At 40.5% G+C, this 27,678-nt stretch overlaps 1 protein-coding gene across 3 annotated transcripts; it reads right to left on the bottom strand.

The window, feature by feature from the left end:
- Window positions 1–15,129: 15,129 nt before the first annotated feature.
- Window positions 15,130–27,042, bottom strand: LOC118392182 (serine protease HTRA3). Of its 3 annotated transcripts, none has more exons than XM_035783897.2 (9): window positions 26,110–27,028; window positions 19,566–19,665; window positions 19,074–19,296; window positions 17,869–18,063; window positions 17,667–17,699; window positions 17,224–17,419; window positions 16,972–17,029; window positions 16,782–16,877; window positions 15,130–16,533 (listed from the first exon to the last, which is right to left on the bottom strand). In XM_035783897.2, exons 1-9 carry the CDS (start codon window positions 26,528–26,530, stop codon window positions 16,365–16,367), a joined length of 1,491 nt encoding a protein of 496 aa, XP_035639790.1. In that variant the 5' UTR covers window positions 26,531–27,028; the 3' UTR covers window positions 15,130–16,364. The 3 variants fall into 3 exon arrangements, 2 of the variants coding, with proteins under 2 accessions (XP_035639790.1, XP_035639791.1); XM_035783898.2 differs by having other exon boundaries at window positions 17,224–17,338; window positions 26,110–27,013; XR_004827318.2 differs by lacking the exon at window positions 15,130–16,533 and having other exon boundaries at window positions 16,786–16,877; window positions 17,154–17,419; window positions 26,110–27,042.
- Window positions 27,043–27,678: the final 636 nt, after the last annotated feature.

Here is a 27,678-nt window from a genome sequence, read left to right as displayed (position 1 = left end):
AGATCAAGGAGCTCTCCAAACAGGTCAGGGACAAAGTTGTGGAGAAGTACAGATCAGGGTTGGGTTATAAAAAAATATCAGAAACTTTGAACATCCCAGAGAGCACCATTAAAATTCATTATTAGAACATTGAAAGTATATGGCAGCACAACAAACCTGCCAAGAGAGGGCCACCAACCAAAACTCAGGGACCAATGCAAGGGGGGCATTAATCAGAGAGGCAACAAAGAGACCAAAGATAACCCTGAAGGAGCTGCAATGTTCCACAGCGGAGATTGGAGTATCTGTCCATAGGACCACTTTAAGCCGTACACTCCACAGAGCTGGGCTTTACGGAAGAGTGGCCAGAAAAACGCCATTGCTTAAAGAAAAAAATAAGCAAACATGTTTGGTGTTCGCCAAAAGGCCTATGCGAGACTCCCCAAAAATATGGAAGAAGGTACTCTGGTCAGATGAGGCTAAAATTGAGCTTTTTAGGCATCAAGGAAAACGCTATGTCTGGCGCAAACCCAACACCTCATCACCCCGAGAACAACATCCCCACAGTGAAGCATGGATTGACGGAACGATGGATGGCGCTAAATACAGGGAAATTCTTGAGGGATACCTGTTTCAGTCTTCCAGAGATTTGAGACTGGGACTGACACCTTACAGCAGGATAATGACCCTAAGCATGCTGCTAAAGCAACACTCAAGTGGTTTAAGGGGAAACATTTAAATGTCTTGGAATAGCCTAGTCAAAGTCCAGAACTCAATCCATTTGAGAATCTGTGCTATGACTAAAATATTGCTGTACCCCAGCAGAATCCATCCAACTTGAAGGGGCTGGAGCAGTTTTGCCTTGATGAATGGGCAAAATTCCCAGTGGCTAGCTGTGCCAAGCTTATAGAGACATACCCCAATAGACTTGCAGCTGTAATTGCTGCAAAAGGTGGCTTATTTCACACAAAAAAATATTTAGCATTTTCAAAGTGCTAGGCATGTTGTGTAAATCAAATGATACAAACCTCCAAAGAAATATATTTTAATTCCAGGTTGTAAGGCAACAAAATAGGAAAAATTCCAAGAGGGGTGAATACTTTCGCAAGCCGCTGTATATACAGGGGGGTAGCGATACAGAGTCAATGTGCGAGGGCAGTATGTACATGTACGTAGAGTTATTAAAGTGACTATGCATAGATGACAACAGAGAGTAGCAGTGGTGTAAAGAGGGGATGAGGGGGGCAATACAAATACTCTGGGTAGCGTTTTGACTAGATGTTCAGGAGTCTTATGGCTTGGGGTAGAAGCTGTTTAGAAGCCTCTTGGACCTAGACTTGGGGCTCCGGTACCGCTTGCCGTGTGGTAGCAGAGAGAACAGTCGATGACTAGGGTGGCTGGAGTCTTTGATCATTTTTATTGTCCCCTGTACAAGGTGAACCTGTGTAATGATCATGATGTTTAATCAGCTTCTTGATATGCCACACCTGTCAGATGGGTTGATTATCTTGGCAAAATAGAAATGGTCAACGGGATGTAAACAAATTTCTGCCCAAAATGTTAGAGAAATACGCTTTTTGTGCTTATGGAACATTCCTGGGATCTTTTATTTCAGCTCATGAAACATGGGACCAAAACTTAACATGTTGCGTTCCTATTTTTGTTCAGTATCAATTCAGCAGTTGTTCTGCACTCTGGCACACTGAAATCGGAGTAAATCGCCAGAGTGAATTTGCGATTGCACCCAATGTTAGCGAGCAGCTTGTTCATGTCGAAAGTAAAATGTCAACATCATGAATTGCACGTAGACTTATGTAATTCATTTCTTGGAGACCAATTGAACTACTTCTGACCTACAAACAACAACTGGTGAATCCAAGATAGATGACTTGTAGAAATTCATTATTTCCTGTTTAAGGATAGACAGGACCAATGAATTAAAGTTATTGGCAGTGCAAACAGTGTAGACACTTGTCTTCCCTGTAGATGACCATTGGCACCTAAATACACTATATGACCAAAAGTATGTACTCGTTGAGCATTTCATTCTAAAATCATGGGCATTAATATGGAGTTGCCCCCCTTTGCAGCTACAACAGCTTCCACTCTTCTGGGAAGACTTTCCACTAGACATAGGAACATTGCTGTGGGGACTTGCTTCCATTCAGCCACAAGAGCATTAGTGAGGTCGGGCACTGATGTTGGACGATTAGGCTTGGCTCGCAGTCGGCGTTCCAATACATCCCAAAGGTGTTCAATGGGGTTAAGGTCAGGACTCTGTGCAGGCCAGTTAAGTCCTTCCACAAACCATTTCTGTATGGACCTCGCTTTGTGCACGGGGGCATTGTGATGCTGAAACAGGAAAGGGCTTTCCCCAAAATATTGGCACAAAGTTGGAAGCACAGAATTGCCTAGAGTGTCATTGTATACTGTAGAGTTAAAATTTCCCTTCACTGGAAATAAGGGCCTAGCCCAGACCTGAAATAGTCGAATCCACTCATTTGAAGGGGTGTCCACATACTTTTGTATATATAGTGAATGTGTGTTTGGATGGGTTCTTGTTGCTACAATTCTCCAGGCTTGACCACAGCATTAGATCTTCAGCGATACATGTGGTTGGGTTGTCTAGGACAGCTATGTTTTTTCTCCTGTCTCCCTCCTTTCTGTCTGTACATTCACTCATTCTTTCCTTTCCTCCCTCCTTTCCTCCCTCCCACCCTCCCTCCCTTAAAATGTCTGTCTGTTCTGCCATCACTCTTTATTTTCCTCTCCTTTCTTCTTTGTCTCTTTTCCGCACTCATTTTCCATATCTGTACCATCTCTCCTACCCTCTCTCTCCCTTTCCTTCAATGTCTGCTCTTCCATCACTCCATCTTTCTCTCCTTCCCTCTCTGTCTCAAACTTTCTCTAGGTTCACTGACTGCGCCTCTATGCGTTACATTCCAGACATTCATTCTAGAACCCCAGGAGATTCTAGGAGGCCAAATTCTAGCTGTTTGTTTTCTGGAAGGACAAGTTCATTGCAATTAATTTAGAACAGAAGACTATAACTCAATCCAAACTGTCTCGCTGTGTCTATTACTGTATTGTCAGCAATATTTAAAGCTTCAACTCAACTTAGAGCATACTAAACATACATTAGCCTAGATATGAATGTATTTTCTTATAGCTAACATTATTAACTGTTTCACAGGGTTTGAAGCTCACAGCTGCAAAGGATAAAGGTGAATTCTAATCAGAATAAAGGGGGTGTGCTGAGCAGAGGTGAATTCTGAGGTAGAGCTATATATTGTTGTGAGACTGCACCAGTGGTTTGGGTTTGAGACACTCCTTTTCAAACACGTGGTCTGAAACAGAGATGGAATGGAGGCACCAGCTGTGTCTAGAGAGAGGGAGAAAGAGAGAGAGACTGAAGAAGAAAAATGGATACTCACTGCATGGGATCCACACAAAACTGTCATCCAACTTCGGAGAACTAGACATTACCCATAAAAGGCCTTATTTCTGATGCATGTCCTACTGAACCATATTTGTATGCCAGAAAGTATCTTACATTACTTGATGATACATCCACTTACATTACTTAGAGCATTGTGCATTGCCAAAATCCACAATCTCACATTCAATCTGAAGGGAAAGGCTTGATTGAGGCTACTTGAGCTACGTTCAGCTACGTCTTTTGACCAATCAGATCAGCTCTGAAAAAATATCTGATGTGGACTAAATCTAATGTGATTGGTCAAACGAAAAAATCTTTGCGCTGCCTGTCTAAACACAGCCATAGAACTAAAGAAAGTCTTGGATATGAACTTGGGAATACATTTTATGGTGACGTCTGTGTGTGAACTACTCAAATTGAGTACTGAATTGGCATACAAACAGGAAAGGATTGACTCCTTCCCCATTCACTTTCGTCTAGCTAGAATACAAACACACATAAACAACCATCTAATACCCTCAGAAGATCTCCAATCATCTTCTGGCCTTGTGGTCTTATACCTCCACGTTTGCTGTGTTCAAAATAACTGGTAACACGGGAAAAAAAAACAGGCTCTGACTGGGGAAAGAAGTTTGTAATTACAAGTCGAAAACTCTGGCATCTTTCTAAAGTTCTGACTTTCCGACCTAAAGATCAATGATGCCATGTTTTGACCTACTTTTTTCCCCAAGTTCCCAGTTGTCTTGAAAGCACCAAAAATTGAACCTCTTCCAGCATCACAGAAGTTATACTTCCTCTCATTATACCCACAATTTCCTGTTCCTGTTTAACTCTCTTGGATCAATGGCCATGATTTGACCTACTTTTTTCCACCAGGTTCCCAGTTGTCTTGAAAGCACCAGTGAGAGTTTGTTGTCGGTTAGTTTCACCGCTTGCATGTTGGTTTCTCAACTCTGTTGCATTTCCATTTCCTAAGGTAGATGTTGACATGACTTTTATATCTATTTTCCCTTTAACCACAATTGCAAAACACTCACACTTTCATAGGTCAGTTTAAGGAGAAATCTAAACATTAGTCAATCTGTATCTCTAGCGTTAGGACCATGTCCTTCTATGAGAGAGGCAGAATCTATCAACGCATATTTTTAAAGTGACACCAGCGAATTAAGCCTGTGTACACTATAGTAAAAGCACTTCACCATTTATAGTATCAGTCCTTTCCAGCATTTATTTCGTGAACACTAAATTGTACGTTGGCTTTAAAATTAGAGCTGACAGAGATGAGACACACGCACGCAAGCACACACACACACTTAGGGTTACAAGAAAGAGAGCCAAACCAAGACCAATTGCACAGGAGATGCAAGCCTTCTTATGTGGGCCTCAACTCTCCTCTCCCAAATGCACGCTTTATGATTCCCTTTGGAAATGTTCCACTGACTTCACTGATTTTCCCACCCCATATTAGCTAGCTTGCATTTTAACTCAAATGTAAATGAAGTTTTCTGCCAATTTTCCTTCTGAGTCATAAAAGATGGCAGTTTAGAATGCAGAGGATTATCATTCATTGGGCGGACTGTGAAATGAGAAGTGAAGTGATACATTTATTAGATATATCTGTGGTTCGGTGAGCCAAAGTCAACAGTATGGTTGTTATCTGATTCTATTTTGTTTCTGTCATCGTGGAGATTCTCAGGATGGAGAAAAACAGTGTTTTACAATCTGTCAAACTCCTATTATGGTAGTTACTCAGATTAGGTTCAAGTTGTAGTTTAAGTATATTGTATCTAAGTTCATAGATTCAGTATATATAATCATTGATGCTATAAAGTTGTGACACCATCCTCCTTATCTTGGCATTGCCCATAAGTTATACTAAGTTCAAGTTCATGAAAGGTACTCCCATGCGAGACTCAAACATACAAAGTCGATGTTGCAAAAACCATGATCGAACCATCTGAAAACTAGCTTTCCTTCGACACAGTCTGGAAATCTAATATCTGGGGTTTAGGAATGCTTCTGTAATACTTTATTATATATCCATGGCGGAGCAATACACTAAATCACATGGCTCCAACGTCCATATTGGATTCATCAGTTACCCACACAGACTGGGGTTTGAGGTTGGGGCTGGGAAACTGGAATCCGGCGGCCTCGCTCTGTGCCAAGACTTATAGGAACTGGGCTGAAAGGCTAGTATTACCATGGCCTCTATGGGTACTTTTACAGAAGTGGGGCAAGTTGGGGGTATCCAATTTTTCCCAAAATTTCAGGATATGTTAGGTAGATATATATATATATATATATATTACTCACACCCTTTGTTTGTATTTGCATACCAGATTACATACCACCCCACTGTAATTTATGTAATTTAATTAATGTAATTGATCAACAAGTTGCAGTAAAGAGAGAACCATTCACAGTAGTTATAATTTTGATTAACCTTCTACTACAGATTCATTAACAAATATATATTTGCATACCAAATGAACAAAATATCAAAAACATGATTTTTAATCTGATTTTCAAAACCTTTACATTGAATTTAGAGAAATATAATCTCTATTGTTCTCTGTAAAATGTTTAATGTTGGCTGTATGAATCTGATTGATTGAATTACTTGCATGCATTTAATGAATGATGTTGTTAGATGTTTAGATGATCACTTAACCGATCTTTATTTAGGCAAAATAAGAGATAAATGGAGGACTCATCGTGGATATAACCAGTTTTAGCATGGACATTGCAATTGAGGGCTTCCACCATTTAAAAGTAGTGAACTGGATGGGGATTCCTATGGGTTGGGAGTGATCAGCCAATGATCAGAGAGCATTGTCTTCTTCAAATTGGGTTGTCTATGGTTTGTAAACCAAAGACTAAGGAAATATCCTGGAGCCAAGACCAAGATTTATACCAGGACATTGGTCCCAATATCCAGACCCAGTGAGTTGAGACCATGACAAGTTAAAGACGGAATTAATGTGGTTGAATGATCTCAAGACCAATGCAACTAGATTAAGAGTCCATGGGCCCTTTCTTTAATTGTAAGAAACTCAAGTAGAGTAAACTTGTGTACAGTACAGGAGAGTACAGTACATTACAGTACAGTGCCATACCGTACAGTATAGCACATTATAGATATCTACTGTATGTTTTGGACAAATAGATGTTTGGGCTCTTGGAGGGTTGGAGCCCCCCTGGTGGCTATGTATCTAATTCAAGACTCAACACTTTTTCCGGAAGTGTGCACTTGTCCACTACCTACAGTTAAAGTCGGAAGTTTACATACACTGAAGTTGGAGTCATTAAAACTTGTTTTTAAACCACTCCACAAATTTCTTGTTAACAAACTATAGTTTTGGCAAGTTGGTTAGGACATGTACGTTGTGCATGACACAAGTAATTTTTCCAACAATTCTTTACAGAGATTATTTCACTGATAATTCACTGTATCACAATTCCAGTGCGTCAGAAGTTTACATACACTAAGTTGACTGTGCCTTTAAACAGAAATGTCCTCTGGTCTGATGAAACAAAAATAGAACTGTTTGGCCATAATGACCATCGTTATGTTTGGAGGAAAAAGGGGGAGGCTTGCAAGCCAAAGAACACCATCCCAACCTAGAAGCACAACAGCATCATGTGGGGGGGGGGTTGCTTTGCTGCAGGAGGGACTGGTGCACTTCACAAAATAGATGGCTTCCTGAGGAAGGGAAATTATGTGGCTATATTGAAGCAACATCTCAAGACATCAGTCAGGAGGTTAAAGCTTGGTCGCAAATGGGTCTTCCAAATGAACAATGACCCCAGGCATACTTCCAAAGTTGTGGCAAAATGGCTTAGGACAACAAAGTCAAGGTATTGGAGTGGCCATCACAAAGCCCTGACCTCAAACCTATTGGAAATTTGTGGGCAGAACTGAAAAAGCTTGTGTGAGCAAGGAGGCCTTACAAACCTGACTCAGTTAAACCAGCTCTGTCAGGAGGAATGGGCAAACTTATTGTGGGAAGCTTGTGGAAGGCTACCCGAAACGTTTGAACCAAGTTAAACAATTTAAAGGCAATGCCAAATAGTAATTGAGTGTATGTAAACTTCTGACCCACTGGGAATGTGATGAAAGAAATAAAAGCTTAAATAAATAATTCTCTCTCGTCTTATTCTGACATTTCACATTCTTAAAATAAACTGGTGATCCTAACTGACCTAATACAGGGCATTTTTACTATGATTAAATGTCAGGAATTGTGAAAAACGAAGTTTAAATGTATTTGGCTCAGGTGTATGTAAACTTCCAACTTCAACTGTATATGGTGGTCCTCTGTAGCTCAGTTAGTAGAGCATGGAGCATGTGACTTTTAAATGGATCTCTATATCTCTACTGTGTCAATTGTTCCGGTTGTGACCATTTCAATTTGTACAATTTTGACATATTTTGAACTTTAAATGATCTCCATAGCTATGTACATCCCAGCAAATAGTATCGTTCAAAAGTTTGGGGTCATTTAGAAATGTACTTGTTTTTTAAAGAAAAGCCCACTCCTCTTTCTATTCTGTTTAGAGCCCGTTTGCGCTGTTCTGTGAAGGGAGTAGTACACAGGGTTGTACGAGATCTTCAGTTTCTTGGCAATTTCTCGCATGGAATAGCCCTCATTTCTCAGAACAAGAATAGACTGACGAGTTTCAGAAGAAAGTTCTATGTTTTTGGCCATTTTGAGCCTGTACTCAAACCCACAAATGCTTGATGCTCCAGACACTCAACTAGTCTAAAGAAGGCCAGTTGTATTGCTTCTTTAATCAGAACAACAGTTTTCAGCTGTGCTAACATAATTGCAAAAGGGTTTTCAAATGATCAATTAGCCTTTTAAAATGATAAACTTGGATTAGCTAACACAACGTGCCATTGGAACACAGGAGTGATAGCTGCTGATAATGGGTCTCTGTACGCCTATGTAGATATTCCATAAAAAATCTTCAATTTCCAGCTACAATAGTCATTTACGACATTAACAATGTCTACCCTGTATTTCTGATCAATTGATGTTATTTTAATCGACAACAAATGTTATTTTATTTTTTTCTTTATTTTTTTCCCCAAAACCATACAATATTTCTTGACATATGTTCGGTCAGAAGTGATACTTCTTAAAAAGATGAAGATTTATCAACTTGCTCCCTAATTCTCTCCAAAATGTTTTCAGACAGACTACTCATCATATGACCATGCTGGAGAGGGGTGCAATTCCATCACCTGGTGGTATTTGTAGGGTTGTAGCTTAACCTCACTGGTGTAGGGGGCAGTATTTTCACATCCGGATGAAAAGCATGCCCAGAGTAAACTACCTGCTACTCAGGCCCAGAGGCTAGGATATGCATATTATTAGTAGATTAGGGTAGAAAACACTATGAAGTTTCTAAAACTGTTTGAATGATGTCTGTGAGTATAACATAACTCTTATGGCAGGTGAAAATCTGAGAAAAATCCAACCAAGAAGTGGGAAATTTGAGATTGGTAGTTTTTAAGTCATTGCCTATCGAATATACAGTGTCTATGGGGTCAGATTGCACTTGCTAAGGCTTCCACTAGATGTCAACAGTCTTTTTTAGAATGTTATTTCAGGCTTCTACTATGAAAGGGGAGCGAATAAGAGCTGTTTGAACCAGTGGTCTGGTTGAAAGCCTTTTGTTTGGTCACGCGCACGGCCGTGAGCATGAGCTCTGTTCCTTTTCATTTCTAAAGACAAAGGAATTGTCCGGTTGGAATATTATTGAAGGTTTATTATAAAAACATCCTAAAGATTGATTCTATACATTGTTTGACATGTTTCTACAAACTGTAATATAACTTTTTTTACTTTTCGTCTAGACTTTGTGCTTGCGCTGTGTGCATTTTGGATTACTGGGCTAAATGCGCGAACAAAAAGGAGGTGTTTGGACATAAATGATGGACTTTATCGAACAAAACGAACATTTGTTGTCTAACATGGAGACCTGAGAGTGCCATCAGATGAAGATCATCAAAGGTAAGTGATTAATTTGAAATCTATTTCTGACTTTTGTAACACCTCTCCTTGGAAGGAAAATGGCTGTATGGTGTTCTGTGGCTAGGTGCTGACCTAACATAATCGCAAAGTGTGCTTTCGCCGTAAAGCCTTTTGAAATCTGACACAGCAGTTGCATTAAGGAGAAGTTTATCTTTAAATGTATGTTAAACACTTGTATCTTAGATCAATGTTTATGATGAGTATTTCTGTAATTTGATGTGGCTCTCTGCACTTTCACCGGATGTTTGTTTAAGACAATGCATTTCTGAACATAACGAGCCAATGTAAACTGAGATTTTTGGATATAAATATGATCTTTATCGAACAAAACATACATGTATTGTGTAACATGAAGTCCTATGAGTGCCATCTGATGAAGATCATCAAAGGTTAGTGATTAATTTAATCGCTATTTCTGACTTTTGTGAGCCCTCTCCTTGGCTGGAAAATGGCTGTATGGTTTTCTGTGACTAGGCGCTGACCTAACATAATCGTTTGGTGTGCTTTCGTAGTAAAGCCTTTTTAAAATCGGACACTGTGGTTGGACTTACAAGAAGTTTGTCTTTAAAATGGTGTATAATACTTCTATGTTTGAGGAATTTTAATTATTAACCCACTGTTCCCCGGTAGGCTGTCATTGTAAATTGACCTGTCGAGTTAAATGAAGGTTACATTTTTTAAAAATCATAATAATGTAATAATAGTACGACTCAAGATGTTACAATTGTGTTAAAAAATGACAAATCATGAATTGCTTTATTTTCAAACATGAAGTTTAGGAGTCAGGGTTTGGGACAGCAACCTCTCAATAGAAATAACTGTACAAACAATGACTTTGTACTGTATTCATTTTTTAAATTGAATTTTTTATTTTTTTTATTTTACCCCTTTTTCTCCCCAATTTCGTGGTATCCAATTGTTTTAGTAGCTACTATCTTGTCTCATCGCTACAACTCCCGTACAGGCTCGGGAGAGAGACGAAGGTTGAAAGTCATGCGTCCTCCGATACACAACCCAACCAAGCCGCACTGCTTCTTAACACAGTGCCATCACAGCGCCGGAAGCCAGCCGCACCAATGTGTCAGAGGAAACACTGTGCACCTGGCAACCTTGGTTAGCGTGCACTGCGCCCGGCCCACCACAGGAGTCGCTGGTGTGTGATGAGACAAGGATTTCCCTACCGGCCAAACCCTCCCTAACCCGGACGATGCTAGGCCAATTGTGCGTCGCCTCACGGACCTCCCGGTCGCGGCCGGTTACGACAGAGCCTGGGCGCGAACCCAGAACCCACTGCGCCACCCGGGAGGCCCCGTACTGTATTAATTTAACAAGATGTTTGTTATTACTTTGGATTGAATTAGAACATGTCATGATGTAAGTAAATGTCTTAAGATTGGAGACATAACTGTTGTTTTTTTCTCCATAGTTTTTTTGCGTGGGACTGTAATTTGCACCACTTCTGTAGAATCACCCATATCTCGTTGTCTTAACCACCAACAAATCTCCTGTATGTCTGAGTAAATCTTCCAATGTGTTCACAAGGCTGAAACGTTAGTGTTGCAGATAGAAATGTAATTTATAGAGCAGACATGATAGATTATGCTCTCTGACAAAGAATATTATCTGTTCAACATGATGTATTTCTATCTGGACTTTCTTCAATGTTTCAACCTCTGGAATAAGGACCTGTATTGAGAAACCATAGGAATGCTAATGTTGAATCAGTTTGGCATTTTAGGTTATAATAAATTAGATTATTTGGACAGGAGGGACCTGATTCCATATCAGCTATTCTACTCTGAGACGCTTGATACATATGGCCCCTGGTTTCTTCTCTTTGTTTGAGAGACTCAAACTAAAGCAGGATGGAGAATAGATTGAGTTTCTTTTTAATACCTTTTACCAAGAAATCGTTTCTGGAATCACAAAGCTTTAAACCAAATGTGTTCCTTGGCTGTTCCTTACGCCTTGAGGGATCTGTTCCAAGTTCCAAATGGTGATTGGTTACTCATTGGGTTAAGTGTGAAGTTGAGGTGAAAGTCAGCACCCTATTGTGATGATAATATTCATAAAGTGTTTCGGGAGGGTTATGCTTGAGCAAGATGGATAAACCATGACCTAAGTCATATAGTCAATATTGATGGGGGAAAACTGAACCCAGTCCAAAAGAATGTTATTGTTTTATGTGATCCAAGAGAGATTTCACACTGGCAAGACTATTAGTCGAGGCACACCCAATAAGGTTGTTATACTTCATAAACAATAGATCTGCAGTTACAAGTATAGCCCTATTCACCGGGTACAGGGAGAGAATAAAATCAAATGTATTTATAAAGCCCTTCTTACATCAGCTGATATCTCAAAGTGCTGTACAGAAACCCAGCCTAAAACCCCAAACAGCAAACAATGCAGGTGTTGAAGCACGGTGGCTAGGAAAAACTCCCTAGAAAGGCAAGAAGAGAGAGAGAGAGAGAGAGAGAGAGAGAGAGAGAGAGAGAGAGAGAGAGAGAGAGAGAGAGAGAGAATACCTAAATTCACAATGGACACTGGATAAGACAGGAGAAATACTCCAGATATAACATACTGACCCTAGCCCCCCGACACATAAACTACTGCAGCATAAATACTGGAGGCTGAGACGGGAGGGGTTGGGAGACACTGTGGCCCCATCTCGACGATACCCCCGGACAGGGCCAAACAGGCAGGATATAACCCCACCCACTTTGCCAAAGCACAGCCCCCACACCACTAGAGGGATATCTTCATCCACCAACTTACCATCCTGAGACAAAGCCGAGTATAGCCCACAAAGATCTCCGCCACGGCACAACCCAATGGGGGAGGGCAAAACCCAGACAGGAAGATCACGTCAGTGACTCAACCCACTCAAGTGACACACCCCTCCTAGGGACGGCATGGAAGAGCACCAGTAAGCCAGTGACTCAGCCCCTGTAATAGGGTCAGAGGCAGGGTTAGAGGCAGAGACAGCAAGGGCAGTTCGTTGCTCCAGTGCCTTTCCATTCACCTTCTCACTCCTGGGCCATACTACACTCAATCATAGGACCTACTGAAGAGATGAGTCTTCAATAAAGACTTAAAGGTTGAGACTGAGTCTGCGTCTCTCACATGGGTAGGCAGACCATTCCATAAAAATTGAGCTCTATAGGAGAAAGCCCTGCCTCCAGCTGTTTGCTTAGAAATTATAGGGACAGTTAGGAGGCCTGCGTCTTGTGACCGTAGCGTACGTGTAGGTATGTGTGGCAGGACCAAATCGGAAAGATAGGCATGAGCAAGCCCATGTAATTCTTTGTATGTTAGCAGTAAAACCTTGAAATCAACCCTTGCCTTAACAGGAAGCCAGTGTAGAGAGGCTAGCACTGGAGTAATATGATCATTTTTTTTTTGGTTCTAGTCGAGATTCTAGCAGCCAAGTTTAGCACTAACTGAAGTTTATTTAGTGCTTTATCCGGGTAGCTGGAAAGTAGAGCATTGCAGTGGTCTAACCTAGAAGTGATAAAAGCATGGATTAATTTTTCTGCATCATTTTTGGACAGAAAGTTTCTGATTTTTGCAATGTTACGTAGATGGAAAAAAGCTTTGTCCTTGAAACAGTCTTGATATGTTCGTCAAAAGAGAGATCAGGGTCCAGAGTAATGCAGAGGTCCTTCACCGTTTTATTTGAGACGACTGAACAACCATCAAGATTAATTGTCAGATTCAACAGAACATCTCTTTGTTTCTTGGGACCTAGAACAAGCATCTCTGTTTTGTCTGAGTTTAAAAGTAGAACTTTTGCAGCCATCCACTTCCTTATGTCTGAAACACAGGCTTCTAGTTAGGGCAATTTTGGGCTTCACCATGTTTCATCGAAATGTACAGCTGTGTGTCATCCACATAGCAGTGAAAGTTAACATTGTGTTTCCGAATGACATCACCAAGAAGTCAAATATTTAGTGAAAACAATAGTGGTCCTAAAACTGAACCTTGAGGAACACCGACATTTACAGTGACTTGTCAGAGGACAAACTGATATCTTTCTTTCAATTTGGGTTTCCAATCTCTCCAAAAGAATGATGTGATCGATGGTATCAAAAGCCGCACTAAGGTCTAGGAGCACGAGGACAGATGCAGAGCCTCGGTCTGACGCCATTAAAAGGTAATTTACCACCTTCACAAGTGCAGTCTCAGTGCTATGATGGGGTCTAAAACCAGACTGAAGTGTTTCGCATACATTGTTTGTCTTCAGGAAGGCAGTGAGTTGCCGTGCAACAGCTTTTACATTTTTTTTGAGAGGAATGGGAAATTCGATATAGGCCGATAGTTTTTTATATTTTCTGGGTCAAGGTTTGGCTTTTTCAAGAGAGGCTTTATTACTGCCACTTTTAGTGAGTTTGGTACACATCCAGTGGATAGAGAGCCGTTCATTATGTTCAACATAGGAGGGCCAAGCACAGGAAGCAGCTCTTTCAGTAGTTTAGTTGGAATAGGGTGGGTATGATAGGTATGAAGCTTGAAGGTTTAGAGGCCATGATTATTTTCATCATCGTGTTAAGAGATATAGTACTAAAACACTTGAGTGTCTCCCTTGATCCTAGGTCCTGGCAGAGTTGTGCAGACTGAGGACAACTGAGCTTTGGAGGAATACGCAGATTTAAATAGGAGTCCGTAATTTGCTTTCTAATGATCATGATCTTTTCCTCAAAGATATTCATGAATTTATTACTGCTGAAGTGAAAGCCATCCTCTCTTGGGGAATGCTGCTTTTTCGTTAGCATTGCGACAGTATCAAAAATACATTTTGGATTGTTCTTATTTCCCTCAATTAAGTTGGTAAAATAGGATGATCGAGCAGCAGTGAGGACTCTGATACTGCACGGTACTGTCTTTCCGAGCTAGTCGCAAGATTTCCAACATGCTCAACTCATCCTCTTAAGTAAATAAATCAAAGGGTCCTTGGAGCGAACGATCCATCACATCAGAAATGGGGGAAAAAAGGGGCCAGCACGAGCACCCACTTAGATATGAGTTGCAATTAAATCTTTGTTTGAATTTTCTTTCTGCCATAGCAACATGTCACGTTTGTATACAGAGCTAAATTAGTAGTAGCTGCATTAAGGAGATTAGCCAACAATACGCAGACTCTCTGGCCGACCAGAATATGGGTCAAGTCTACCATGGAAGTGAATGGTGTATGAAACTCTCCCAGTTTCCTTTCAGACATCCTCCTAGGACATTAGACATACATTTATGACCTGTGACAAGACAAGTAAAAGTGTACGACTATTTTTAGGACCCTTAACTTAACATAAATACATCTTCACCTTACCCGATGACCGATTGTGCTGGTGGAGGATGGAAAAGTATGCCCCCTTGTCTGTCTGTCTGTCTGTCTGTCTGTCTGTCTGTCTGTCTGTCTGTCTGTCTGTCTGTCTGTCTGTCTGTCTGTTTGTCTATATATATATATATCTGGCTGCTATATATATATATAGCGCAGCCACAATAACCTGATTGTACTTAAACAAGGCTAAGCTCCTTACAGCCTGCAGCAGTAAACATTCCTAACTTCCTCGTCAACCATGTCCAAGTACAGCAGAATGTTGTCAAAGGAATCCCACCCACACACGCATGTACGCACACACACGTCTCACTGCATCTAATGCAAGAACGTCCTACACAGCAATTTATTTGATTTTATACACATTATAAAAAGTAGCAAAAACTAAAACAATGACTCCCATTGACATAGCCTGTTGGTAAAGGAATCCAGATTTGTAAACATTCAATCTGTTCTTAAGTCATGATGATTAAGATATAAGTAACTGACTGTAAAGGGAATTGATTTATTCATGCTATAAGCACAGGTCAATGTTGTAAAGTGTTTATAAAACTGCTTATAGCACCTTTACAAACCCTTTATAAACCCTTAGGACATTCATGTAAAGTGTTCCCAATGGGTCGGTTATAGTAGAAGACATCAAGAATCCAGTAACAGTGAGATTCAAACAGACATTTGCTTACATTTTACCAGTTGAATAAAAAATGTGGTCTTCCAACTGAACATTCCTGACCAAATTCTGGTCTTTCTTTCAAAGTATAACTGACCCAAACACAACATTAACAGTTGATTATGGAATGGTTTCAAACGGAAAGCATTGGACACATAGCTACTGTACTCGCATGTACAGAAATAAGTTCTGTTCAACAGATTTTTAAAAAAGGCCATAAAAGCAGTGTAAACGATGGACAAATCTTTGAATTAAACTACATGCTAAACTTGTCTTACCAATGATCAGTTGCATTGGGAGTAAGTGAGTCTCAAAAAACAGCTGGTATGCTTTGACAAAGACAGATGATACAAAACACAAATACAACAATACTAAAAATCAAGTGTTTCATTTCACTGGGCGTTCCAACATTCAGTCCTAAATGCATCCAGACCCCAGAGACTTTTCTGGCTGGATTTACCAAGCAAGGGTCAGTCAGTCTCTGTTGTTTCCAGATCAAGGTTCCAACAAACACAGTTTTCGGTTTCTTGACTTGTTTGTTGAGCGTTCTCCCCATGGCTCGGAGTAGTTAAAAGTCACCCTTTAGGCACCGAGTTAGGATCAGTTTTACCCTCCCAAAACAAATACAAACTGATCTTAGGTCAGTGACTATAGGGGCAGCTTTATCAGTGTATAGGGCTCTCAACCAGAGTTTTTGTTTTGTTTGGTCAGTATACTTTTTCAGTCTCACGGGTTCCACACCACGGTTGCTGTGATTACTGCATGAAGACGTCGCCTGGCTCGATGTTGAACAGCTGGGAGCATGTTCATGAGTGACGTTCTAACGTTTACAGAATGGTCCGATAGAAATATATCTTGAGTACAGTACTCCTGGTCAATGTCTTCATGTTTACTGAGTTACTGCATAATGACATCAGGCTGGATGTTGAAGAGCAGGTCGTCGTTGCCCCTCCTGACCTCCAGCAGCAGGGCTGTCTCCTCCGTGAGCGCCCCTTGTAGATCAGCTGTGGTCAGCAGAGGACGGCCGTTCAGCTTCACGATGATGTCACCGTCTCGGATACCACCTCTGTGTGTAGAAAGGAGGATGAGGGTAAAAACACATTATTTTGAGATGAGGAAGGCTATAGTGCAAAGAGAGACACGTGGGTAAAGATATTCAAAGTATGAAAGAGAGTGATAAATTACTTCTTTAAGAAAACCAAGAGATGTAATGAAATAGTCCATGCTAAATTTCCATACAAAGTCACATTGACCCTTCTCAGGGAAACTATGCTATTTGCACAGTGTATGGTAGCTTTGACTGAGGCCACCTACTTCTGTGCAGGAGAGTGAGGCACCACTTCATGGACGTAGATCCCACTAGAGACATCAGGGAAGTCTGGGTTCTGCTGCTTCAGCTCCTCAACCAGCCTACACAAGACGAATTAGAAACGTCTGTCTTGGTTTAACACACTATTATTGGTAAGTGTAGTATTGCACAGTGTCATTCTTGCAGAAGACTTACGCTGGGTTGATGGTGAGCATCCTTATTCCAATGAACCGTTTCTTCAATGATCTCACTTCTTTAAAAGAAAAAAACAATAATTTGCCTTTAACATACATAATAATACATTATTTGCCTTTGTTGAATTATAATGTGATCATACCAGTAGCTAATAGCTGTCTGGCTATCTCAGACATAGTTACCTTTGCTCTGCTTGTCCATTGATTCGTTGAGGAAGTGTGTTGTCCTATCAGAGGGGAGGTGCGGGCCTACCTTTGCTCTGCTTGTCCATTGATTCCTTGAGGAAGCGTGTGATCCTATCAGAAGGGATGGCGAAGGAGATCCCAGCAGCCACTTTCAGAGTGTTGATGCCAATCACCTCCCCGTCCTGGTGGCAGTCAGACAAACAACTTAACAGAGTGTTACGAATAGGAACTGGATCACAACTGATACCGATCACCTCCCCGTCCTGATGGCAGACAATACAGGGTGACAGGTTATTAGGGTTTTAGAACAGGGCTGGCTCCATTGAATTAAATAGAACACTACAATAGACATTAACATCCTGGTAACGTGACCAAAAAGATGGCCATCTTGGGATACTTTCATACTGGTGTATTTAAAAAAGCTCTATGGCTGTCTCACTACTGCCTCTACTCAATATCAATCACAGTGAAGATCGTGAAAAAGTGTTGGGGGCCCGACATAACACTTACCAAGTTAACTAGAGGTCCGCCTGAATTTCCATACTGAGAAAATATCAAAAACAATAAATCAATCAATTATTCAGTCAATCAATGGGATGTGTATGTAGTTGTCTGACAGCTAGACAGCCTTTTGAGTTGGTTGTAAGTGAAGTCTGCTATAATTGCCCTTTAAATAAAGTTAAGCTAAATTGAATAGAATTGATTGTCTCACGTTGATGATGGCGTCCGTCTGTATATAGTCCATGTCAGAGTCTCTGATGCCCAGCTCCTTCCCGTCTCTCTGTGCAGTGCTCACGATCCCTGTGGTAACCGTGTTCTGGAGAGCGAAGGGGCTGCCAATGGCAACCACAAACTCACCAGGTCTAAGGTCGGCCGAGTGGCCTAGCAACAGCACCGGGAGCTTTTTCTGAGAGGGAGGAAGGGGATAGAATGAGAGGGGTGATGGAGAGAAGCGTTAAAGGGGGGTAATTTGGGTGCCTCTTTTAGTTGTCTCATTAAATGCTTTCAATATTTGTATATTAATTATCCTTTTTAAACTTTGCAGTACATTTTGACACTAGAATACATGTTTCTGACTCATATCGTGATGTGAGATTCAGAAATAGAGTTAAAGAGAGAGGGACCGGGCTGTGTAGGAATTCTTTGAGGTCTTTCTCACTGCTCACGCGTTTCCCTGTCTTTCTCTCGGTAGGCAGATCCATTGTTTTGGAGACTTTAGGGGCTTTCGTTGATTGAACACTTACGTAATATGGTTGACTGGCCCATCTTAAAATCCCCCTACTTATCCCTAAAGTGGTAGGGTCCGTGTCATAATCTATGCACCTGGGCCTAAAACCTTCAGCTTAAACCCAGGGGTGAATTGAATTGACCTGTGTTTCACCACGCCTGATTAATCCTATCACAAACAGGATATGACATCAGTCATAACTATTTGTGACCTCAGACATTCATGACATCCATCAAATAGCTATTCATCTCATTAACGTACAGGAATTCGCCCTGGGTTTTTTCTTTTCTTTGTTGTTTCTTTGTTCCTATTCCCCCTGTTTTTAACAGTAAGACCTTCTTATTGTAGAATACAATACAGCTATTATGTGAACCAGAACATAGTATTTGGACGGTTCCATTTGAAAAAATTCAGCGTCAGTCTTCCTCTGACCACAAACAACAAGAAGTTGTCGCATATGTCTCAGTACAATGAACAATAGGTCTAGAGATCTGACAATAGGCCTATGCATAAGAACACGCCTAAAACAAAAAAAAAGCAGCATGTCTTTTGTCGGACTCTTACGCAATATCTAATTCAGAAAGTAAACAACCTTTCAAGTCCAATTGGATTAGGAATTTCAGTGTACTTCCTGAATGGACTGGAATTGAAACGAAATTGACCCCAATCCCGAGACACATTCCTCTCACCAGTGGGTTGACTTTGATGGTGGCGATGTCTGACTTCTTATCGATGTCCTTGATGGTCGCTTCGTAGACGTCACCGTTGTGCATCTGGACCTTGAGCTGCTGACGGCCCGACACAGGCCTGGTGCTGGAGACTACATGGGCGTTGGTCACTATCAAACCTGTGTCTGACATCACAAAGCCTGACCCACTGGACAGAGGGACATTCCGGCCGAACAGAGGGTGCCTGGGGGTCAAGAGGTCAATATAGAGCTCAAAAGAGGTCAAGATAGAACAACAACAATACAAGAGTTTACTGTGATGGGTTTTGTGTTTATTGCTTATGATGAGAGATTACATAACATCTACACTGTTGTGAAGTTACTACCTGTTAGTTATATGTGATAAAAATGATTATTTTGGTTCAACCATCATTACACATACTTTACAGACACAACACACACTGTAGTACGACATAAGATTGTGCGTGAGTCTGCCTACACAAACACACCGTACCTGAGGAAAAGTTCAATGTGGACAACAGCCGGCGCAATCTTCTCAACCACGTCAGCGATGAAGTTAAACTTGTACCTGGGACTGGTGGGGTGTGAAGTACCTATACTAGCGGGAAGAATTACTCATGTTAATAATATAACACAGTCACTGCTCTACACTCTCACCTCTCCAGCAATAGTACGATCGCTTCTTAACATGTTACCTGCCACCTTATGTGCAGGAAAATAATATATTGGAAACGCTTCACTTAAACCATCCACATATAATGATGTATAACTTGTTATAAGCATGTATGAGCCTTAATAATGTTGTGTAACGCTTTTATTAAATGCACTGCTTAAAAGTGGTCACAAAGTATTTTATTTTTATTTTACCTTTATTTTACTAGGCAAGTCAGTTAAGAACAAATTCTTATTTTCAATGACGGCCTAGGAACAGTGGGTTAACTGCCTGTTCAGGGGCAGAACGACAGATTTTGTACCTTGTCAGCTCGGGGATTTGAACTTGCAACCTTTTGGTTACTAGTCCAATGCTCTAACCACTAGGCTACCCTGCCACCCCCAGGGCAAGGAGTGTTTTCAGGTTTGATCAAGTGGTCAGTAAAAACTTGACTTTAAAAATAGCCACAAGAACAGCAACAACATTAAAATAGCAATAACACATATTTTCTTTAGTCTGACGAGTACAGGTTCTTAGGTGAACTTCCTTTGCAATACCCTTCAATATTTGTTTTCTATACTCCACCCCTTCCTACATGAAACCTCAGTAATTTGGTATAAAAACAGCTGGGTAGTTTCACCGGGCTGTGCTCCTTCAGGGCCATGAAAAAGCCTTTAGTGGCCTGTGCGTGAGTGTGTGTGCTTGTGTGTGTGGCGTGCTGCAGTAAACTAATGTTAATTACGGTCGGTTATTTCCAGCACATGGCGGTCTGCTCCGCTGGCTGGCGTTTGTTCTCCTCAGCTGGCCGTGGTTTCCTGTGACTAGACTGCCTTGGCTATGTGTGTGTGCGTGTATGTGCATGCATGTGTGCGTGCGTATGATCGCCTTGGCTCGTATAAACAATCAGGTTACACAGCTGATTTTAGAGAGCAGACAAACAACACACCCTGTCCTGGAACTAGCTGGCAGTGTACTAGTGACCTAAATATGAAAAGCATGATGTCCATTCAGTTACTCCTATTCATCTCATGCAGTGTTAGCAGGGCCAGGAGTTTTTCCTGCACAGATGACCTGCTCGGGAAAAACTTTCTATAACTATGGTCCAGAGTTTTTCTTAGTCAGGTCACATGGTCAGGGAAAAACTCCTGTCTCTACATTTTAGACTCTACATGGCTCTACATCTGGCTCTACATTTTAGACTCTACATGGCTCTACATTTTAGACTCTACGTGGCTCTACATTTTAGACCACATGGCTCTACATCTGGCTCTACATTTTAGAACTATTCCCAACACATCCTATCCATTTGCTAATCAAATATTTGGCTATGGTCATCCTCCTAACCAATTGTAAATTGTTGGGTAAGGGAGTGTAGAATTAAACATGCAAGCAAAGGGGAATCTCAGAAGAGCATATTTCAGCACTCGGCTACAAATTGGCCCTCTTCAGTTGGTTAATCAAGCATTAGAAAACCAAACCAGTGGATGGCACAATCTTGACAGTAACCATGGAAAAACCCAACTAGGCCATTATTCTAGCCTGCTCCCAGATTTGTTTGTGCTGTTTTGTTTGGGACTACAGGCTACTATTATCCTGAGTGGTGGCCAAAAAGCTTTGAGATGACTCTGGAAAATGTGTTTTTTGATCGAAGAACAGTTTGAAGATACTAAACATGTCATTAGCCTGAAGGCCAGCCCATCCTAATGATAATGACAAGATCATTTTAGGTTTAGTCTAAAGTGGTAGTAGGCCTATCTGAAATAACTCAAGGATGACTTGTGTTGGAATACATGTTGTACGTTGAATGGGTTCATATGATGATATAGTATTTGACTGAAGTAAGAGTGAGTAATTCTTTTGCCCAATTATTATGGCTGATCAAAATATCCATTAGTGGAAAAAGATCAGAATTGGCCAGCCTGTTTAAACATAGCCATATAGACTGAGACATGAGGCAAGTGAAAAGTACGTGAGATCTGAGAAGTAAAAACAACATGGAAACAGTACTCCTCTCCTAGTACTACTTATAGATATCTCTACTCCTAACTCAACAATCCCACACTGTAATGCAGCACTGGCAATGATCCGTTTAGTTAAAGGAAACTTAAGTAATTGGCCAATTATTGGAAAAATTCAGATAAAATGCCACCAATCACAAATCTTTATGTGTGAGTTCTCTACAAAGCCCTTCATTCTAATTGGCTCATGGATGATTTCGACCAACGAGCAGATCAGATTAGGTGCAGAAATCTCATCAGTCAGTCATCCTTATCCCTCTTCTTACAAACTCCATGTACTCAGTCATATGAGCAGACATGGGTCTTTCAATCTTGGGTCATGGGTCTTTCAATTTTTCAAACACATCTATTGGTTCCATTGCACCAGGTAAACTCAATCAAGCCCAATTGCACAGTCAACATGATTTCAAATAGTAGTTGAACCCAAGTATGCTACATGCTTTAAAAGTACCTCACACCATTAAGCCCTCTTGTGATCAAATCGGATATGCCATAATTTTTCATAGGCCTTCGTGCTTCCTAAGTATCCTTAGGTAAACAGTGATGTCTATGCCACACATTACAATCCAATTCTGTTTCCCTCATTAGTGAGAAAGTATTATTTGGGTCAGGTCAAATAATTGCCCAATTTGAAAGGCCTATCTTTCAATGAATTCGGTGTACGAGAAACTATATCTTATTATTTATTATTATCTATTTATACAGAAAATTGGTATAAAACCTGTATAAACTCTATTTATAATGATATGACAATATTTTAGGTTGACTATAATTCCATTACACAATTTCTAAGACATCACATGCCTGCCTAACTTTTATTTTCCTGCAAAAGTAAAAGCAAGGAATGCATTACGTATGCCTATACTGCCATTAATTTAATTTAAACTGGTTTTGGATTTCTCTCTGACCGAAATGGCTGCCATTTTTGCCCCATTATGGAACTTTGAGTTGATGACATATCCCCTCTAGTAATTTAATAGAATCTCTATGGTGGTACATTCTTTTAAACAAAGGGTGGGTCTAATCCTGAATGCTGATGAGTTAAAATTGCATTCCAGCTGGAATAACTCAATGCCTTGTGTGCAAATACACGTTGTAAGTTAAATGGGTTCATATGTTGGTATAGTATTCGACTGAATAATACCATATCATCATATGCTAATGTCATACACATATTCACTACCGTTCCAAAGTTTGGGGTCACTTAGAAATGTCCTTGTTGTTGAAAGAAAAGCACATCAAAATAACATCAAATTGATCAGAAATAGGGTGTAGACATTGTTAATGTTGTAAATGACTATTGTAGCTGGAAACGGCAGATTTTTTATGGAATATTTACATAGGCGTAAAAAGGCCCATTATCGGCATCTATCACTTCTACGTTCCAATGGCACGTTGTGTTAGCTAATCCAAGTTTATCCTTTTAAAAGCCTAATTGATCATTAGAAAACCCTTTTGCAATTATGTTAGCACACCTGACAATTATTGTTCTGATTAAATAAGAAATAAAAATGGGCTTTCTTAGACTAGTTGAGTATCTGGAGCATCAGCATTAGTGAGTTCGGTTACAGGCTCAAAATGGCTAGAAACAAAGACCTTTCTTCTGAAATTTGTCAGTCTATTCCTGTTCTGAGAAATTAAGGCTATTCCATGCGAGAAATGGCCAAGAAACTGAAGATCTCGTGCAACGCTGTGTACTACTCTCTTCACAGAATAGCGCAAACTGGCCCTAACCAGAATAGAAAGAGGAGTGGGAAGCCCCGGTGCACAACTGAGCAAGAGAACAAGTACATTAGAGTGTCTAGTTTGAGAAACAGACACCTCACAAGTCCTCAACTGGCAGCTTCATTAAATAGTATGGGTAAAACACCAGTCTCAACGTCAACAGTGAAGAGGCAACTCCGGAATGCTGGCTTTCTTGGCAGAGTTGCAAAGAAAAAGCCATATCTCAGACTGGCCAATAAAAATAAAAGACTAAGATGGGCAAAAGAACACAGACACTGGACAAAGGAACTTTGCCTAGAAGGCCAGCATCCCGGAGTTTCTTTCAAAAACAAGGACATTTCTAAGTGAGCCCAAACTTTTGAACAGTAGTGTGTATCATATCATATAAGGTTTGCAACATCCGTGCCAATATATCCTACAAAACACCGGCTTCTTGGGCATTATGAAGTGGCATTATGAAAACGTTCTGAATGGAAACCAAGGCAACTGCCACCTTTGGCCAGGAAATGCCTATAACCTCCTGAGACCCAGCAATTTTATGGTAAGTGTGTATAATTGTGTAATTATCATATTTGTGAGTTTGATATTCAGATTTTTTCTATATGTAAATATCTCAGGAATAGTTTGGTGAGGTTACTGAGCAGTCCCAGCTAGCACATAACGTTCTGACAACCATGTGTTTCTTAGGGCTTGGTGAGAGCGTTGTTGTCCTATCGTTGTATTGCATTCAAACTTCCCCCAACATTCTCAGAATGGTCATTCTGGGAATGGTCTCTTAACTTGACAAAATAACGCTATTTTCTTGGTATTTTATTACTTTATAACGGAACACTTCATAAAAGTTCAAAAATAGTTACATTATTTAATTTTTTTGGTAATGTTCTAGGAACGTTTTCAAAACTGCTTTGACATTGGTTATGTTCTCTGTGTGAATTTCAATACTTCAGCATAACGTTTCCTACAGGTTTCCTTATGGTTCTATTTAAAGTAATGTTCTCAGAACATTCAGAGAACATTAAGAAACAACGTTCTTCTGTGGGAATATCAGTACTTCAGCATAGCGTTTTCTGCAGGTTTCCTTGATGTTATATTTAAAGTCGTGTTCTCTGAACATTTTAAGAAAACTTTCCATCCAAAAAAAACACAAGAAAACATTAGTAACATTCAAAAAACGTTCTAAGAATGTTATTTAAAAACATATACATTCCGTTCTCAGCGTCAACAGAATTCTCTCTAACCTCTTATCTTGTTAAGTGTGTTCAGGTGTGTTGGCCGCACCCACTAACTAGCCGCACCTGATCTTAACATTTCCTTTGAAATGGGTTCTGTTTGAAAAGACTAAAATGAACAGCTTTGTATAAGTTTAAAATAAACCATGGCATACTAGCTCCATCCTGGTGGTGCAGTAGACTAATTCCATGGATAGAGAACAGAATATAATAGTGTTTGAATCTCACTGATGCCATGACACAGTAAAAAATAAATGTGTTTGCATGATATCTGTGCTTGAAGTTCAAAACAGTTAACCTAAGCTAGCAGTCTTATTAAAAGTCTTATTGACACATTCAGTGAAAGTTTTAAGGAAGTTATTCAAAAACCTCCAAATGACCTTTACATTTAGAATGTTATGTAATTACATTCAAATAACATAATTGTAGTTCTCAGAATGTTAATAAAACCTCCCAGGAAAACATTCAGGGAACCATAGTAAAACGTTCTCAGAACCTCCCTACAACCTAAAATTAACATGCCCAGAGCGAGATACATTTTCACTTCTCAGAACATTCATTTTTAAAAACATTTTACCAGAACCAACGGGAAACCAAAAACTTACATTGAAGCCACTTCTAAGGAACCAAATGTGCTAGCATTATATAAGAGCTAAATAACAACAATAAATGTCCTCTGTAGTGGACATCAGGATGTGCCAACTATGTTTTGTGTCTACTGTCCCCATTTACTGTCATGTTTATTTTACCTAATGGCCACTACAATGCACATAGGATAACAATCATAATTTTGTTATTTTTTCTGTTTTTTCACACTAAACGCTTTTGTTTTTGCTGGGTATTAGGAGAAAAAAAGAACACAGGAAAGCCTGATAAAAAAAATAGACAGGAAAACAAACATTACATTCTGACAAGTGAACTCAGTCATTCAGTGGCTGGTCATTAGTTTCATCGTGTGAGACTGTAATCTATAGGGAGTCTGGCTGAGAATAATGATGGTGATCCGTTTCGCTCCCCCAATCTTAAACTAAATGATTTGGAGAAACACAAACCTGGCCTCAGGTCAGTGTCTAGGGGCAAAGTTGTAGGGTTTAACTTTAATGACCCAGACAGTCTGCTGTCTTCCCCTTTTGACAAAGGAGGTGTTTAGGGGTTGCTAATTATATTCCTCTAGCCTAGACTATATTTATGTCTCAAATGGCACCCTATTCCCTATATAGTGCATTGAGCCCCCCAAAAAAGTAGTGCACTATATATAAACATCTATTACATTATCCATCCATGTCTATTGCATGAAGTGCAACAGTGTTTGCAGCCCATACATTTATGCTGTTACTGATTAATGTTGAGCTACAGTATACCTGTATGTTGCAACTGTTATTGTTGTTTTCTTTTTAGACACAAATGACTTACCTTTGTTATTGTTGATTTCGCATGGTCCCTTCTGGACGGAGGTGATGGCAGGCAGCCCCTGCTGCAGAGCCTTCCTACTCTGCGCCTTCAGCTGACACACGTTCCCGTAGGTAACGCCGTCACTGCCGCAAACTTTGTGACCCAATTTGCACTGACAAAAGCCCTTGGCTAGCCGCTTTCCGGCCGGGTGCTTGCATTCGAGTCCATCACCGCAGGGTAGGTCATCTTTGCGCCCGCATGGATCGCTTTCTCCCTGGGCGCAAACCAGGCAGCAGTTGCATCGGTCTGGAACGTACCCCATCGCGCAGCTAGGGCTGGGGCAAGTGCTCACGTCGCACCGCTCCGAGCATTTTGGGTTGGGCTCAGCCCCGACGAAGTTCACGATATAGTAAAGAACCGTAGCAAACAGTAGGACCTGCATCGTTTGCGATCAAGTGCAGTGGAGATATGAGAAAATAAAAACTATAAAATAATAACAAATAATGTTAGTTTACACAGTCATGTTCGTGGTAAAACGGTCGCCGGTCATTTGGGAAGATTGAACAACGAGCAACACTCCACACTTTTACGCATCTCTTTCACAAGACTGTCGAGATACAATTACGCTTGCAGGGCAGACATCCGGGATTTTCTTAAAACGGAAAAGTTTTCAACTCATATGCAGCCGCCCGTGGTTGATCCAGATTAAATGGGAAACATTATCCCAAAGGAGTGGAAACTGATCCCAAATATGCCGTTATTGTGCGTCTAACCGATGCACTGGCTGGCGCTATATTTGCAATGAACCCCAATGAGTCTCAGCACAGCAGTGCGGTGCCTTTTGTTTTTTCAGTTTTTTAAAGATCCAATATCATTCGTTGCGTCTGGTCTGGCTCTGCCCCTCCAAAGCGCAAGTGATTTTAACCAACCACCATGTCACAAGAGGACAACAATGGAAATAAATCCCAGACTGTATTGTGTGTTATCTTCGATTATTTTATTTGTCTTTTTCAAGTTTTATGTGTGCTTGTTTTTAAAATCGTCGAATTAATAAACTAAGCCAAAGTAGCTCCGCAAAGTAGGAGGTCGTTGACAATAAAAACGCGACCCCAGGAGGCGGAGCGTTGGACCCTCTTGACCACGCATAACTCTACGGTCTACTCTTTACCATATCTAGCATGAACGTTGTCATCATACCTTGAGATGCATGACTTGGAAATTAACGGTGTTGTCAGTAGCAACACAACCTGGACAATATTATACATGGGGGCCCAAAAAAGTGTCGAAATATTGATGTAAATGAGCTAGTGACTAATCTGACACATTCTATTTTTCCCTTTTCAAAACATTAAGTAATCCATTCCTCAGTCTGGATGTGAATGAGTGCATGGGTTACGTCCCAAATGGCACCCTATTCCCTATATAGCAGACTACTTTTGAGCCTTATGGGCCCTATGTGCCATTTAGGACACATACTGTATAGTACCATGTTTTTATAAGTACCCCTTTTAAGGACAATTTAAGATGACCAGCCAGTACCGGCATAATGGTAGATGTGGTTCTGTTTTTAGCACATACTTCTTTCTTTCT

This window comes from Oncorhynchus keta, chromosome 13, assembly GCF_023373465.1.
Source record: "Oncorhynchus keta strain PuntledgeMale-10-30-2019 chromosome 13, Oket_V2, whole genome shotgun sequence".
In the NCBI taxonomy this organism is placed as follows: Eukaryota; Metazoa; Chordata; class Actinopteri; order Salmoniformes; family Salmonidae; genus Oncorhynchus; species Oncorhynchus keta.
This window is presented reverse-complemented; position numbering and strand designations above follow the sequence as displayed.

Bases quoted from the DNA above. Each gene is read 5' to 3' on its own strand.
- LOC118392182 (XM_035783897.2), bottom strand. From the start codon at position 26,530: ATGCAGGTCCTACTGTTTGCTACGGTTCTTTACTATATCGTGAACTTC. The intron at 17,700-17,868 runs GTGAGACAATCA...ATATTTTCTCAG, and splicing joins AGACGGACGCCATCATCAAC to TATGGAAATTCAGGCGGACC. The intron at 17,420-17,666 runs GTAAGTGTTATG...GTCTGCCATCAG, and splicing joins GCGGACCTCTAGTTAACTTG to GACGGGGAGGTGATCGGTAT.